This window comes from Monopterus albus, unplaced genomic scaffold (assembly GCF_001952655.1).
Source record: "Monopterus albus unplaced genomic scaffold, M_albus_1.0 scaffold31.1, whole genome shotgun sequence".
NCBI lineage: Eukaryota > Metazoa > Chordata > Actinopteri > Synbranchiformes > Synbranchidae > Monopterus > Monopterus albus.
Window position 1 is genome coordinate 2,766,511 of NW_018127911.1, and position 17,894 is coordinate 2,784,404.

General features: G+C 39.6%; 1 protein-coding gene and 1 long non-coding RNA gene across 3 annotated transcripts in view; one reads left to right on the top strand and one right to left on the bottom strand.

The window, feature by feature from the left end:
* The window catches only part of LOC109958161 (uncharacterized), a 44,472-nt gene extending 37,266 nt beyond the window's left edge, over positions 1-7,206 (bottom strand). For both annotated transcript variants that reach the window (XR_002274634.1, XR_002274633.1), the window contains exons 1-2: positions 7,121-7,206; positions 6,172-6,245 (exon numbers count right to left, since the gene is read on the bottom strand). This is a non-coding gene — a long non-coding RNA (uncharacterized LOC109958161). The remainder of the gene's footprint in view (positions 1-6,171; positions 6,246-7,120) is intronic.
* Positions 7,149-17,894, top strand: part of negr1 (neuronal growth regulator 1) — a 142,439-nt gene continuing 131,693 nt past the window's right edge. Inside the window, 1 exon segment of the mRNA XM_020596587.1 lies at positions 7,149-7,716. Within this exon segment, the coding sequence (XP_020452243.1) occupies positions 7,547-7,716 (170 nt within the window). The 5' untranslated portion in view covers positions 7,149-7,546.

Genomic DNA, 17,894 nt, shown 5'->3' on the forward strand with positions numbered 1-17,894 from the left:
TCTAATAATTGCGCCAACAGTTGTTGCCTTCTCACCAAGCTGTTTGCCTATTGTCCTGTAGCCCATCCCAGCCTTGTGTAGGTCTACAGTTTTGTCCCTAGTGTCCTTAGACAGCTGTTTGGTCTTGCCCATAGTGGAGAAGTTGGAGTCTGATAGATTGAGTGTGTGGACATGTGTCTTTTATACAGGCAACAAGTTCAAACAGGTGCAATTAATACAGGCAATGAGTGGAGGATAGGAGGGCTTCTTAAAGACAAACAAACAGGTCTGTGAGAGCCAGAATTCTTGCTGGTTGGTAGGTGATCAAATACTTATTTCATGCAATAAAATGGAAATACTGTAACAATCTAACAATGTGATTTACTGGAATTTTTTTGTAGGTTCTGTCTCTCACAGTTGAGGTGTACCTACAATGAACCACTGTAGTTTTTTAAAGGAATTTCCATGATCTAATTAAGCCTACATTTTATTTTGTAAGAAACTGTCAGAAGTAATTCCAAATAAAAAAGGGCAAATCTGAAGCTAACATATATGTAGTAATTTATGCACATTTGTTATTTCAAAATATGTTTATGTTGAAATTCACATTTCCTCCTTTTACAACAAGACAACAATTCTCAGTCTCAGTGAGAGTATAGTGGGGTATTCCACCGGTGATGTCCTCAGATAAGGCTCATACTGTACTTCACCACCTGCATCACGGAACTTGAGATAAGTCAAAACATTACAGTGGAGCTACCCAGGAAGCAATGAAGAGTAAAAAAAAGGGGGTTCTGATAAAACCTTCTTCCATAAAAGAATCAACTGCTGCTAGGGTTGCTATGTGCAGTATGGACACTGTCTCCAGGCTCGACATGCTTCAGTCAAAGAAATCTCTACTGGAGCTGACAGGAACAATGAAGGTGATTGTAATGTTATGCTGCTGTTATGTTCACAGACAAGGCTGGAAATGTATTAGAAATAGAGATGTTAACGAAAAGCAAAGATTAAAACCTGTTGAGTGACAGTCAAATCAGCTCCAGGATATAGCCCTAACCACGGATCTGTATCCTTCTCAGCTGCAACTTAAAGGAATAATGTATACAAAACATGTTAGAAGGATATATCTGAAATGAAAAGAGGCTCATGCTTGCATTAGCTTTAGCCCCTGCATTTTTGTGTTAGGTGTTGAGTTGGCACTCACAAGCTCACTGCATGAAAACATCCAGTGGCACCAACCAGAAAGGACCTAGTTTACTGTATTCTCTTCTCATTTCTCATCATGCTGTCAAAGAACAGACTGTATATAAAAGACCTGTGATTATGAGATACATCATGCGCTCAAACTATATGCTTAATATAATGATGTGAAAGGCCCTTCTTTTCTGCAATAGTGACTAGGAGAGTAACACAAAAAGGCACCAAGGGAGGGCTGAGTAGCCTGACAGCATAATAACAGTGAAGGCTTTAATATAAGTTATTATAGCTCTATTTATCTAAGCCATTAACACATACATTGGCTGATAAGTGCTCTCCAAAGTTCATCGACATCCGTTCAGAAATACAGTAGAACAGCAACCAATATAACACAACAGACTGAAAAGTACTTTGTAGATGATTGCTCAGCTAAAACTTCCTCCTATACAAGTACCCCTTCCATCCGGGTATTGTACTCAAAGCAACCTGATGTTTTTCCACAAGGAAATGAATCAGAACGGGTTTTCTACATTGTAGCCCCTTAAGATCTGCTTTAAGGAATTTATGATTTTGAATGTACCTTGTATCAGCAACCAAAGATTTGTAACAACACACACAGGACTCTGGCAGAGCTCACTGCAGCCTCCAAGTGACAGGCATACAGTATAAATCACATCTTCTGGGTAGAAGGAGCGAGGCAGCTAACTAAATCTAAGAGCAATTAAAGAGGACGTACAGCACAACAGAGTTGTGTTAAGTTGTAGTTATAACTTCTGAAAAACCAATGGCAAGTCAGATCTGATGGTGAAAAGTACACCCGCTTCAAAATCTGAGTATTCAACAATAAAGAATATTGCAACGCTTATTTTATTATAACACGTACTTAAAAACTTTTTTGAAGAAGCAGATGTTTGAAGCGTTTAATCTTGGCACAGACACTCAACATTTACCCAGTGCAACAAAAACTTTGTGGTAGATGCAGAGGGGGCTTTGCCACGCTAGCTCACACAATGAAAGACAACAAACAAGATCTGCTGCTTTGCCTGTGGCTGGTGTTTGAGCGGAACATAAAAAAGAAAACCCGGGGAGCAAGAGGCAGTGTTACTATTTTTTCCCCCACATAGTGAGGCTCTTAGATGATTTACACTGTTAAGCAAACAGAACTTTATTCAGTATATAATAAATAAATTCAGGCAAACAAAATATATACAATAAAACAAAAACCTATGCATCTATGGAACAGTAATGGTGACAAAATTATAATATTTTTTTATTTCAAAAAAATATTTTGCAAGTACTCCGCCTGTTAAACGTTATATCACAGTGATATGCCCTATTTTAAAGCTGTACTAGTTAATATTTCTCATAGTAACAGTAGATAAGATTATTTTATGACATTAACCGTCACCACCCAGTTTTGCAGTGCTTTCAGCTTATTTTGGATCATTGTTTTGCTTTTCCTTAGCCTCCAAACCACTCTCATCAACTTTGTTTCCAGCTGCAGCTGGAACTGTTTTCAGTAAAAAAGCTCCTTGCTCCGTGTTCTCTGTAAACAGGCAAGTGTTTACTAAGATGTTTGCAACCTGGATGCAGCTTTGGAGGGCGATAGTAGGTCAGTTTGTGTTTTCAACCTAGAACATGCAAGTGTCATCTTGAAATAAATAAAAGAAAGAGCCCTTTGGCAAAGTCTCATATGGGAGGCACATTTTGACACATTTATTTCACTGCTTATTTTGTCACATTTGGTCTTCAGTATGTGTCTGCCCTCCAGTTCTATATTATATAGTCATTCTTGTTTACTGACTAATGAAATTAGAAGTGCAAGTACAAAGTGCTGTATTGTATTCCTAGCAATAAAGCATCTGACTACTTATGATTAGTAAATTATTAGTTTGCTGGTATTTCATCTGTGGCTTCATCCACAGTTGGTTCCTAGAGTCTCATTATTACATAGCCTACAGCATACTCGGTACACCCTGGACCACTCTGCCTCCTGCCAACTGGGCACTCAACTGTTCCAGACAGCTGCTTCACATTTAAGTGATGAGAATTAACAAGACACTCCACTACTGTATGTCCTATAAAGATGTCAGTAACACCTCACCGCTACCTATTCTCAACATATTTTGTGACAAGATGAAGTTCCCACCCCCCCCTCCCTCTTTTAACATTACTTGGCTGCCTGTGCAGCACATCCTGGACAAAGTTCATTGTAAATGTTGTAAAAAAAGATGAGTTTCTGGCTATATTTAATGACCCGGGAGAGCTTTTTGAACTATCCTCCATGTATGAAATGTGGTAGGTGCTTTCTGAAAGTACAAATCAGTTATGACTCGTGAGTGCTGTAGGTTTGCCTCACATGGGCAGTGCAGAAAAAGCAAAGAAAGGAAAGACTGAAAATAAATCACTGCTTGAGGGCTACATATATCAAACTCCGTAGTTCACTCAAAATGTGTTTTGTCCACTATATCTCAGTTATAAGTGTGCATTTGGACTTTGACAGTAAGGTATAGTTTGAGAAATGTAATACATTATTCTCTACTCAGACAAACGGCAGTTGGTGAACTGTACCATAATGGAATTTCTTATGTGAAGAACTCAGGGACAAAGCAAGGACATTAAGGCTCCCTTGCTTTGGATTTCCTAGAAAATGAGGTCAGCCTTTTTTTGACAGCTGACTGTCAAAGTTGTGATGATGTACAGTAGTTTCTGAATTTGCAGGTGGAGACATCCACCTTTTGATATAATTCTCTGCTTTTCTTCGACTGTTAACAACAGCTTTCACAAAGCTAATGTTGTACACTGTCAATAGATTATCAAACATCCTTTGTGTTGCAGGTGAATCTTATACTTTGAAATACTTTATTCTCCGTTATTGAAATGTCAGTGCCACCTCATGACCAGCAGTGGTTGCTGATAAGAAGTTGTGGAAAAGTTTCAGTGGTCACTCTTTCACTTTATGTGAAGGAACGTTATGTTTGGCTAAGGTTGGCTCAGTGGTACAGCGCTTAGCACCGTCAACTCACAGCAAGAAGGTTCTGGATTTGAACCTCATGATCTCCCTGTGCGGGTTTTCTCCAGGTGCTCCGGCTTCCTCCCACAGCCCAAAGTCAAGCAGGTTAGGTTGCCTGTAAGTGTTTTTATGTGTCAGCCCTGTGATAGACCTGTCCAGGGTGTACCCCACCTCCAACCCAACAATGACTTTATTGGCTCTAGCACCCTTTGACCTTCTACAGGATAAGCAGTATAGATTAAGAATGGATGGATGTTTGATTGAAGTGTAGAAGTTGTCCACCGAATATGCTGATTTGCTGTCTTATACAAGAGGATGTGAAGCAAAATATTAATGAATACTTCATATGTTAATTGAAACACACAATAAATTAATCACATACCCTCTTTGGAAATCACACAAGCCAGTAAAGCCAATTTAGCACGTAAAACTGAACAAGACAATTTAAATTTTAAAACTGGAGATGGAAGGGCTAATCTACATTAAGCTTGATGTGCTTTTAATTGATTAAAATACAGCCTTTGTAGAGTAAATTTGGAATTAAAGCACAGATCTTTTGAATTTGAGATCAATTATCCTTACATTTTTCCTCATTGAGCTTTCTTATGTCTTGTAAACCCAGTCTCTAGGCATGTATTTAATAAAACTGCTCAGAGTTTGTATTTCGATGTTGTGATCGATTGGCACATTTCCTTGCAGGATGTCATCCATTATCATAATAGCCAAACAAATCACTATTACAGAAAAATGACCATGCATTTAACTGCTTCAGAAACAATAGCTTTCAATATGCTGCATTACTCAAGTTAGATTAGGCCCATAAACTGAGGTTGGAGATGTGTGTAGAGCCAAATATACCTGAAAAAATAATAGCAAAAAAGCTATCAAGGTTCTTCGCTGAGGCTTTTTGGTTCAGGCTCATCATTCACTCAGAACAGTCAAAACAAGGCACCATATGCTCACCACATCATTAGCATACAATTAAGACAATAACTGCAGTTTTAATGCAGCAGATAGTCTCCATAACCACTAAAACAGATACACAAACAAGTCCATTCTTCTTGGTTTAATGCTTTACTTTTAAAGATTGGGATAACACTGTGAAGTAAAATATATTTATGGCCATTTTTATGTGTCACTTCATTCACTTCCTATTAAAGAAAACTAGATGCATTGATTTAACTGTGGCTTTGAAATGACGGCTCGTTATGAAAACTTACAAGAAACATCTGAGGTATCCGTTACTCAAAACAGCTGAGACATTGTGATAGTCCAGTGGCTGATCGCTTTCATCTTGTTCATAATTCCCGAGGTTATTATGAGTTGAATATTAGAGGCTGCCACTCTTCTCCCCCCGTCTGCACAGTGCAGTAACACTAAATGTAGTCAGTTTAATTATAACTTTCATGCATGGAAAGGTATATTTTCTGAGGTAATTTGAAGGGCTCAGAGAAAAAGGAAAAAATCTGCAATGTGACTGACATGAGAAGGATGGAAAATATCTTACCCTCTCAGCCCAGAACACTTCTGTCACAAAACCAGTGTTTGTATTCATGGTATTATCACAGCTATTAACAGTAGAGGGAGCTTCGGTTATGCAAATTAGAACTGTGTTTGTGACAAGATGAACTTTTCACTCCCCCTCTTTTATTGCTGCTTGTCATGGAACACTGGTTATTGACTCATTTCCAACATGGTGAAATGTCCCCTGTAACCTCTGAAAACCAGTTTCCCAGCGCTCTGTCACAGCTACACCTGCAAACAAAAATGTGCCCCAACTCCTGCTCTCTCATACTGTGGCAATGAACAGTTAATCTCCTCAAATAGATATTAACAAAAGATGGAAAGGCAACTCTCACAGAACCCAGAATAAATATACTGTATGAAGGATCTAGGCTCCTTTAAACCAGAGACTAGGCAATAGTCTAAAGCTTGTTGCGGTGGAAAAACTGAAGCAAATCTTTCAGTTCACAGGCACTCACCCCATTTAATTTCAGTGGAGCAGCTCCAGACACTGCATCTTGATAACATCAGAGCGTAATCTTGTCTCTGTGTTCTGTGAGATAAGATTTTAAGATAAGATATCATGAAAATATATTGATCTTCCGTGGGGGAGGGGGGAAGTAGAAGAATTTGGCAAGGGAAAGTGTTATATGGGATTCAGAAGTAAATAATAGCACGGTTTTTATATAGGAAATAAAATTTGTACTGTAAGATAAAATAAAAAATAAAACAACAAATAAAAACACTGACACAATAATGGCAGCATGTCTGAAAAACAACAACAGGGATTACTTACATTAACTGCTGTTACTTGAAGACTTTACTGTTATTGAACTACTACTGAAATAAAATATCTATTTTAAGCACATGATTTATGGAATACTGACACAAACTAACAGCTTTTGCATGAAAAATCCACAATGAAGCTTTGTAATGTTATGTACAAAACAAGCCAAGTGTCATCTGCAGCACGTCTAATTCAGCGGCACTGTGCCAACATGTCATCTCAGAAAAATATGTCATTTCCATGGTTACGGCTTCACCATCTACTAAATGTTATTTAGGCTAAGTCAAAAAAGCTTATAACAGCATAGGGCAGAAGGCTACTGCTCTAAAACAAACTTTTTATGCTGTGGGTATGTGTGTTTACGAGCTCCCACATGCTTATTGCAGTTTTCCTACCTCACTGAAATATGACTGAACTATCCCCAAGAGTTCCCAGAAGGGACTTGTAGTGTCTTAATTATATTTTCTATAAAATTAAATACATTTTCATAAGCACGTGGTTATGAAATAATGCCCCGTTGCATATTAGCTGTCAAACTATATGTGTCTGAAATCTTTACCAGAGTTTTCCTATGGGATACACCTGCGTCACCATCAGTGAGATGCATTTCGACTAAATGCTCAGTTTGGGCATTTACTTACGGGGCTTAAATAGTGGGTGGTTCTCCAGCTGATACCTTTAATTGCTCCTGGATTGTGTCAATATCTACCGGTTTTACTGCTCCATCACGAGCCACTGGGAGCAGGTTGCCCGGGAAACGGCCGCATGGCAACAGGATCAGAGCCTGGGGGTTGTCTGCTTCTAGGTCTTCTCCCATTTTACATCGCATTTCCTCACTAGATGGTGTGCAAGCCACTGGAGAGTACACTTCCTGCACAGTAGTGGGCTCTACATCCAGCAAAACAAACCTGGGAAACTGTACAGCGGACCATTTCTTGACGGGGCTCCGAGGAGATAAAGCGTGGAAATAAAACGTCGTCCGCATCAAGGCTTTCTTTTTTTTTAACTAACCCCTCATTTTTAGGAACAAGAAGACTTGGGAAAAGCGACAACAAAACACAGCTGTGATGGACATAATGATTGCGGTGCAGGATGCTTGTGTCTCCGGTCAGTGGCTTACTGCGATAATTCTCAGTCTGTGCTGCTTTTTGCCGTCCTGTTTGCCCGCTGGACAAACTGTGGACTATTCCTCGGTTGAAAGTGTGGTCAGCAGACAAGGCGATACAGCTTTACTGAGGTAACACAAGCTAACACAACTTCACTTTCTCTCGCTCACACTCCCACTCTCTTTCGGAGTTCTTCGAAGCTAAACTCTCGACCTCACACGTTCTATAACCCCAGTTCATTGGTTTATTGATGTCTGTTAAATACTTTTGGAAGAAGGGGTTGTCATTCGGCGCCTGCGAAAAACACACAATAGGTCGTTTTCCCTCCATCTCGTCCTTGTTTTCGCCTGACAGGGGGGCGGGCGGTGCAGCGGCCGCTACGCAGGACGTTGCTCTTGCGACAAGTGTAGCTCGGCTGGTAACGGTTAAGTTTACCAAGATACTTTCCCTGCGCGTGCATCCTGTAGTAGATGCGGTCTGTTATGTTTGACTTTATAACTGCTTGTAAATGGGACGTAGGGATGACAAATTACAGCAGCCTACCGCAGCCGGTCGTTTATGCAATTTGATTACATTATGCAAATGCAGGGTGCTAAACGAAAAGATTAGTATACAGAACAGGGCCAAACGTGCTATTTTGAGTGGTGCTCGTCAGTTTTTGCTGAATGCACAAAGTGATGTCGCAGTTTCAAAACGAGGCTGAAGAGCGTATGTGTGGTCGCTACCGATCATCTGCCTCCATCCTCCCTCCATCACGTAGGCTACGATGCCAGCTACACAGGTAGCTGCCCATTAAGGACTAAAATAACTGGCATGGGCGTAGTTTTGACCAGTGCACTAAGCCAGCTTGTAACATATCGGCATATAATCAAAATAGTCCCAAAAATGTTCTATGTTAATAATAACATTTATTGCTTACACTGTAATGTATGGCAGGTTTGTTTTTGGTTATAATAATATTAAAAATAATAAAATCTATTTCAGTTTTTCATGACATTCTCTTGAAATTCTTAAAAACACAGGAAAAAAAGATCTTTGCAGCCTGAGATAACATCTTGTTCTACCTATATCAAATATCCGCTTTGATGGCTATGAGGAAAGACTAAGGGGGCATGCCTGCCCCATTTCAATATGAATTCAGTGGATGTTGACTGAGAGATGCTGGGTGTGGACCTGAATACAGAGCAGCTCACTATCTAAAAGTTCCTCTCAGCTTGGCTTATAGTCATTGTTTGTTACTTGACTGCTGTAGAGATGAATTCTCTCTGTGACATAAGGTCATTGTCACTGACTGTATATGGAGATGAGTGTCTTATCATGAGGAGTATCAAATGTGTGCTCATGACAGAATTACCTTGGTAACAGTTAAGGGGTACTTACTATTTTTACAGTGTTCCTTCCAGAGCCATCCTGTCAAAGAGACTTAACACCTCTGACTGCCTCTTTAGAGAGGGTGTCTAATTCTCTGATGTCAATCTGGGTTGGCTGTGATCAGTGGCAGAAGCTTTTCCTGAATCCTGATAGTTTATTGGACCAGAGATTATCTCTGTGCTATATGAATCAGCTCAACCGACAAGTTCCCTCCCACCCCCTGAATAAGGCAATGTGCTCCACGAGCAGGTCATTGCCTCAGTAAATGCCATCTAGAAATCTAGGAAATTGATAGGGAAAACATTTTCAAGATGCTTTCATTCCTGGGCTCTTACAGTTAATTAATGGGATATTCAGCACTCACTGTAACCATTCATTGGCTTTTTTCACTCATGTGAAGTCATCACGGCTGTGCTTGCACCTGTTAAAACCTAATAGAGATTGGAAACCTCTTAAACTGCTCTACTGTACTTGTCTCTCTGAATGCATCAAATTGCGGAAAACTGTCGTCACCAAACAGGATAAAGGCCTTCTCTGTCTTGACACAGTCATTTTCTCAAACCATAAAGAATGATAAGTAGACATATTTTTTTCCATTGGACTCGAGAGCCAGACATTAAAGCATAAACCATTTCTTTTAGGAACCATGTGCAGAAAACAGTGCCTGTTTGTTCAGTTGTTCCATTGTCAAGGCCCCTGACTATTAGAGTAATTTTGCTGTGCCCCAAAGCTGGTTGCTGGCTAAAAAATGTGAGCATTCTCAAACACTGACAAACCCGGAAGCATGCAATTAGTCACTACTTTTGATTATGGAGTAGTCCCCAAGAGGCACATCCACTGTCATATGTTCATTTCTCCCACCTCTTCATTACTTAGCACTACATTACTGCTGCCCCAATTAATGCTGGACAGTGGGTCCACATCATTTAAATGATGTGAGCTTCTTGAAGATGAAGAATGGTCCACATGTGTATCATCGCCCTTTTAATCTTGTTTGATTACCTCAAAGCTCAGCCATTTTCAGCCTCTAACAAAGGCCCTTGTGTTTGAAATGAGTTGTTCTGCTTCTACAGAGCATCCCACATGAGTGTGTTCAAACTCATATGCTGTATTTTTTTTGTGCATACTGCAAGTCTGTGAGCTTCCATATGGAGCATGTTGTTTAGAGGAGCTACACATCTCCTTTCTCGCCCACAGCTGGATACCAAACTTCAGTGCTTTTATGGCACTGACTGAATTGTTTCAATAGTATTAAATATTGAAAGTGCCTTGTCATTCGGTACCAAATTTCAATACCTAACGAGTAAATCTCATCAATGTCAGTGAGCCAGTACGCTCTGTGTTCATTTGCAAGAAGAACAAAGAATAACTAGATTTGAATAAATGTTTTCAAACATCATGGTCTACTTTTACAAAGGAAACACAAGAGAAACAGTGGTGACTAAGTGGTTGGTTTTGCATATGTGTTATGGTAGCCCCCCTCACCAGGAGGATGAGGGAGGACTGAGGTTGGACTCAAGTGTGCAGACCCAGGTGCTAGGGGGAAAAACATGACGGTAGCAGGTAAAGAAAGAGAACACAAAGTATCAAAAGAACATAACATGGGAAAGTACGGTACTTGGATATGTATGATATGTAGTGTAGTGTAAATGAGCGTAGCTCGTAGGTAGTGTGGTAGAGTCAAGCCAAAACGCAGTGTCTGTCAGCGTAGCATTCTACCAACATGTACAGTCCGCGTTACTATGTTAATGTTCCGGCCAAGACGGAGCGTCTGCCAGAGGTTTATATAAGGAGGCGAAGGTAATCATCGGGATGCACCCCAGCTGTGTGCATCGACAAACCAGTCGCTAATTACTGGAATGCAACACAGCTGAGGTGCAGAGCCCACATGATAGAGAGAGCAGAGGAGAAAAGACGGAGGAGAGGCAGCGGCCGCCGAGCGGCCCTGACAATATGTGCGTCTTGGTGTGTTTGCCCATCTCCTTTATCTGTAGCACACAGCCAATTGAGATGTGTCTGGGAGACAGTGCCGGATGGGCCTCAAGTTGCACTCAAACAATATCTAGCGGTATAGGGGGTTCCAGTTTAAGTCACCTGCACTGCACTTCTCACAGTAATGTGAAATTTAGTAAACAACCATGTACAAATTGGCTGAAACTCTAAATGTTACCTGTTAAAATCCCAGTCATAGTGCCATCCTCAGTAATACTGGATGAGTGGGAATCCAGTCTGTGATGGAGGCTGTGTAATGTTGAGCAGACCTGCATTATGAAAGGGTGATAGCTGTGGATTGAAATAAATTTAACGTTGCTGTAAGAGGAGCTGTGGCAGTGACTTAAACTGGAACCCCCATGTAACATCGGATATTGTTTGAATGTAGCTTTAGCTTATAGCTATAGAGTGTCCTGTCCAGGACTGTCTGCTGTCTCCTCACTGTGTAGGGGCATGTGCCTCTCAGAAACAGTGGGGACATGACTGTGTGCACTACATCTTAATGCAAATGGGTAAACACATGACCCACTTATGCAAAACCAACCGCTTAGTCACCACTGCTAAAGTCTGGCTTCTTGAAAAAGTAGACCATGATGTTTGACAACACTTGTACAAATTTTGTCTTAATTTGTTTGCAGCATCTTGGTTTCCCTGTTTTGGTGCTCCAAGAAACAGTTTGCTCAATACTGCCACCTATGGTAGGGATCTCATTATCTTGCAAAGCCTGTATACTGTATATTGCTGGACCAGATGAAGTGGTTATCCCTTCCAACCATTTACTGATATTATGTTAACTGACAATTTCAATTTTGTGGCAAATAGGTTCATTTTTTATGCTGTAAAATGGCTTTTAGTAGAAAAATGCTAACTTAAAACTAATGAGTTGAAACACATTGTGGTGAATTGTTTTATTTTGTATGATTTGAGTGAGTAAAAAATGAGCTGATAAATGATGATTTGTACTGTAATGTGTAATTTATGCTTTCTAGTTAAAATTCATTTTATAAAATTTGTATAAAAAATTGAACCGGCATCCAAGTCAGGGTATCTGCATTGGTGCAAATTTTTTTTTAACAATACCCAGGGATGTCTGGGAAACACCAGTATAATCAACAGCAAAGTGCCTGTCTGTAACTTTAGTCCCAAGCAAACTAAAATCTTAAACATAGGCTGCTACCATACAGTTACAGTTTGCTATACTATTCTTCTTAATGCTTTGTGCTTTGCCTGATTTTTATTTTTCCAATTAAATATGCATGATATGGTGAGAACTAGACAAAACGTACATCTGTTGTGCTTTAAACACTATATTTTACATTCTACAAAGTCATAAAATAGGAACAAGGAAAAAAAAGAAGTGAGGCTGTACACACCAAGAATAAGACAATAAGCTTAGCTTATTTTTGTTATTTAGTTTGACACCTAGCCCTCCGCCAAAAAGTAATACCTGCACCATAGGCCTTAGTCTCTCTAATGGTGCAAAATTGACCTGTCACTACTTTGAAAGCCTGGTATTCATATAAATCTGAAATCATTGCCTTATGTCAACCTGTTGATGAAACTCTTTCCTCGACATATATGATTGTATTGGAACTGTGTTTTCTAGCCTTAGCCAGGACAAAAACTGTGCCATGTATCATTTCCCTCAACAGCATCATTATTATGGCACTGAAAGGTCTTGACATTTACTATAAGCACTTGTGCCAGAGACAACATCTAGATTAAATGGCTTGGCATCCCCACCCCAGTGCAGAAGATGGTACAGTAGTAGGTAAGACAGAATAGAGGAATATTCAGCAATTGCTCTTTATACAGGACACAATTTAAAGGAGGAATATGTCCCTTTAACACTGATCATAACAATGGCTGAGAAGCACCCTGTCCACTTTCTGCATTTATGCACTTTTTGAATTAGGCCCAAGCCTAAGCAAGGCTGCTTCATCTCCAATAGCTTGGTTGGAGATGAAGCAGATACACAGCAGTGGGTTCTGAACATGTGAGTTAGCTGCCAAATATACTGTAAGCTGTTTGATGCACTCCTTTGGGGAGAAACATGGTTTACCTCTTATGACACATCCAGGGGCACACCTAGGTTTGTCACAGTTAATTAAATACCAAAAAATCCTCTTGCTTGTTTGCTGCAACACATGGTTAATGCAATCAGTGTTGTTGTCAGCATAGTGTTGCTTTCCCTCACACTCCTTATGTTCATTTTAGTCTTCAAATCTCAAAGATCAATTGTAAGGCACATCATTTGACCTCGTTTTTTGGCTAGTGAATAGACACTAGCAGGATGCAAAACAATGGGTGTTGAGGAGGGGTTGTTGATGTGGAGGGGCTCCCAGCTGGAGCTATCTGTGCAGGAATATTATAGATATATTGCTGCGCTATAACAGTGAGAAACTCATACTGTTATGTCAAAAAAATCTGACCTTTCCTTTTTAACAGTAGAAAGCAGGCATATTTCTAATATTAGGGTCTATCTTCTGTTGCCCAAGGGAAGCTGGGTATACTAAAGTATTCATCAGATTCATTACTCTGGCATCCATTTGCAATAGATGAGTTTTAGTACAGATAGAAATCAGCCGACAAGGTGACATGCTAGAGCAAAGGCTAAGAAGACTTTCATAGTAACTGCCTCCTTTAAGACCTCCAGTTAACCACCTCCACAGTAACCAGCTGAAACTGAGACCTTGTCGTGACTTGTTTCAAACTGTCAATCAGCTTGTTGCTGAAAGAAACCTAATGTCTGAGATTAAATTTTGTCAATTTGGTAAGCTATTTATGAAAATAATCATTATGCAGAATGACCCTTTAATCAATTTTAATATCAAGGCTTGTTGTGATAAACATTGCTCTGAAAATGATGCTTATTCATCACCCAGTGATGCCAAATTATTTCTAATAGGGCTACCTTGTAGTCTTGGTGTCAAGTGATATATATCTAATCGATGTAGAAGAATACTATTCATGAGATAAATTAAATGCTCTTTGTAGGTTTGTTTATTTAGCCTTGGTTAGACAGTTATACATACTGTATTTTTTGAAACAGATGTACAGAAGGTTTTATGGCTTTCTACTGTATACCACATTCCAGGTTGTTGCCAGAGCCTTTTAGCTACATGCAGTGATTTAAAGCCTCATGCTCTAACTATGTGGTGAGGCTAACATACATTAAAAGCCAAACTTGCACACTGTAAACAAAATGGATTGCATTTATGGTCATCATTTGCCAAGCAATTCAATCCATTGTACTTTCTAAAATTTATGCATTTCTATTTCTAATATATTTAAATTAGCACTAGAGTGATTGAGTGCCCCGGTGAATTAAAGCTGAAATGGAAGTGCTTTCTCAAGGTAAATCCTTTGAGGGAAATAGATGCTATGCTAAGTTTTAAAGTATCTTTCTAATATTCTTGTAATCACTACAATTACAGGGGATAGGGAAAATAATTTCGGGCGGAAAATAGAGCTTTTACCAGTTTTCAGCTGTGAGAATCCACATAATTGCAACAATTCTCAAGAAAATCTCAGAGGAGTGGTTTTCTGTTGTGAGAAAGCTATAACCCTCAAAATTAAACTTGACGCATAGTGACTGGAGAGGCAATAACAGGATATCTTTCGGACTATATAAAAGTGATGTTTCTTGAAACTGCATCTTTCCAAAGAGCATGTCTACTGTAGTGGAAGACTTGTCTTTTTACATCACTGTTAAGTTTGGCTTAGAAACTGTTTACCAGTTAAATTGACCATAAGGGCACAACTTGTCCACTTACTTATAAGTGTAGTCATTACATGAGTGTGAATGCTTTCTGTCGTGTGCTGGGAGGTTTAACAGGCTACTTGAGCAGATTGTCACCATGCGCATTGATTTTCAATTGGCCTTATCAGAAATAACACTGTTTCTGTGCAGATTCTTCTGTGTGTGTGTGTGTGTGTGTGTGTGTGTGTATGTATATATATGTGTGTGTGTGTGTGTGTGTGTCTGTAGAAGATTAGGCTACTGTTTCTGTCAGCTATTTTGGTGTACATTTTTTTTCCAGCTCTTTTGTTGAACAGTGTACAGCCTTTTCTGCTCCAGTGCCTATGCCAACACTTTGAGTCTTTCATCACAGTGCTGAAACGATTCCTCAGAGCCCCTTCAATTAAAAACCGTAATCAATCATTTAGCATCTCGTTGTGTTTCATGATTTCATAATTGGTTGTGCTACTCTGATAAAATTGTGTAATCTCATCTGTGCCTCCTCAGTTGAGGCAAGTTATATACCAGCAAGTCTTGGTATGCCTCTCATGTCAGCAGGGTGTAGACAAAACCTGCTGACATCGGAGTTTGAAGCCTGAGTGATGGAGAAACTTTGAAGCCAAGAGTGCGGGCACAGCGGTGGTACACTCTGCTTCTTATGCTGAGCATTAAAAACACCTCAACCTTTAGTGAGCTTCTGGGAGATGCGAAATTTTACTGCAAGGAAATCTCTGCAGTGGCTATAATCATATATCCCTAAATTCAGCTCCGGTTATTCCAAGTGAGCAGGTGGACCTGTCATGCAGTGACAACTTTGATATGGGGATTTTTATATATGTCTCACCAAGATAAGTGAAACTGAATCAACATCATGGGAGATAGTCCCTCAGCATAGAGTGGTCTGTGTCATTATGCTGCAAGAGCAGCTGAGTATCGGTAGAGGCAGAAAGTACCACAGGTAAACATTAGTTTAATCCTACAGAAATAATAATAAATCAGAAGTGCTGACGTGGTTATGCTAGGGAAGACATATTCTACTCCTGACTTCCTGCTAGAGACTCTTATTTTGAAAGGAACTTGTGGGTTTTCACCACCTCGTTCTTTCCAGCTCTACTGTTGCCAGTCAGTGGCTGTATTGGAACACCTGAGTAATGTCACTGATCTGTTGCTAGTTGTCTCCACCCTAGATACGCTGCCTTATTTCTCCAATGGAGTCCCAAAGTTAATGCAGCAAAATTTGTTGGCCTCCAGTCCCTTAAGGTGAATTATCAAATTTTAGTTAAATGAACGGTTGTAAGGTTAGAGCAGCTTTTAGCTTTGTTAAAGGTTAGGGTAAGTTTCCTGGAAATGAGTCGATGTAGGGACGCAGTAAGTGAGTAAAATTGCAGCTAGTATTGGTGGATCGAAACTAGGGAAAACATGCATTGAAACCTTTTCAAATATTTACAGTTGATATCTCTTGATATTCTGGCAACATTACAATTCACTCATATTTCACTTATGTTAACAAATTTTCAGTGTTGTCAGTTGTCGGTTAAGGAAATTCTCAAAGTTAAGAAATAAATACTGACTGTAGCCTGTATTTTTGCATTTCAGTTAGATCACATTTTTATGATGGATGGTCTCTCACAATTGGTTAGAAACTCCAGCAGCTAAAGGAGCTATGTGTTGTCATAATTCATTTGATTCTATGTTGGCACAGCTAAAGAATTTTAATTGGAGTTGCTCTGAGGAGGTTTTGTTTTTTGTTTTGTTTTTTTTCTCACTCCCTCTGTCATCTGCATAATGAGTGTGTGGATTTCAGACTGCTGTAAATGTTGGAGTCGAGTAATTGGAGAGTCCGCATTGGTAATTATTAGTAAATGGAGAAAGAAACAGTGGAGAAAATCAATATCGCTGAGAATAGTGCTACCTTTTTGTTTCCAGTGGGGTCAGGTGTTAAGACAACAGTGGCATGCTGCACAGAGATTAAGAAAAGCCTCATTTTGGAGACTGATTAGCATTGTCCAGAGTTTATGCACTAAATGTAGGCCTAAAGCTTTATTTGGTATGCTGTTGCAGTACTGAAGACACTGAAACATATTTTACCAACAATACCTTTGATAAAAGGCAGCCATGACAAATGTCCCTACTGGATATTTAATTGTAGATTCATGACTGTATATCAACTCCATTTTGAACTGATGGTACAAAAGGTTTGTTACTGTAGAGTGGTCCACTTAAACAGAACAAAATATGGTGCTGTATAAGTGTAGTTTAAAATAGTCCTGTCAGCACCTGACATAATATGGGAACACTAGCATCAGTCACAAACTTAAGCGCTGTGTTACTGACGAGGCCACAGACCTCCATTAGTTTTACTGTATTTTGATGGTTTTATGGCTTTTGATACTACCAAATATTGAAAAATGCCTTGTCTTTCAGTACCAAATTTTGTGACTTAAGGAGTAAATCTCAGGAGTGTCAGTGAGCCAGTAAGTATGCAGTATGCTAGTTGGCTACATGGTGCATGCAGCTGCTCCGTGTCTAACTGCAAGAAAAACGAGTGACAGCTATCTTCCTTTTGTAATTCAGGTCCACCTAACTTTACCTCTAACAAAATCTCCACCAGTGGATTTTCCCCTCATTTGATATTATTATTTTAGCAGGCAACCATTAGCAAATAAAAACTCAATTTGTTCATGGTTGTTTAGTAAATGTAATGTTGCTACAAGACGTGCAGTGCTGCTGGTGTGCTGAAATCTGTTCCCCTGTTGAGATATGTTCCCCTAATCTGAACCCAACCTTGTACTAACCATAAACATGGAGGAGGGGCACTACTGTAAACTGAGTCTAACAGGAGAAACATACCTTGACCTGTGTGGCTTAAACTGAACCCCTCATGTAACATTAGATATTGTCTGAGTGTAGCTTTACTGTGTGACTACACATAGCCCTGTTTGGGACCATCTACTCACTGCATAGGAGATGGTCCAGGACACATCTACTCACCGCACAGGAGATGGTCCAGGACTCTACTCACCACACAGGAGATGGTCCAGGACACATCTCACGGAAACAGTTTGGACATGGCTGTGTGTTACAACAATGTTCTTTAATGGAGATGAGTAAGCAGACCAGATGCACATTTGCAAAACCAAAAACTTAGTCACAACCATTAATGTATTTTATCTTGTAAAAGTGGACCACAATGTTTGAAAAGAT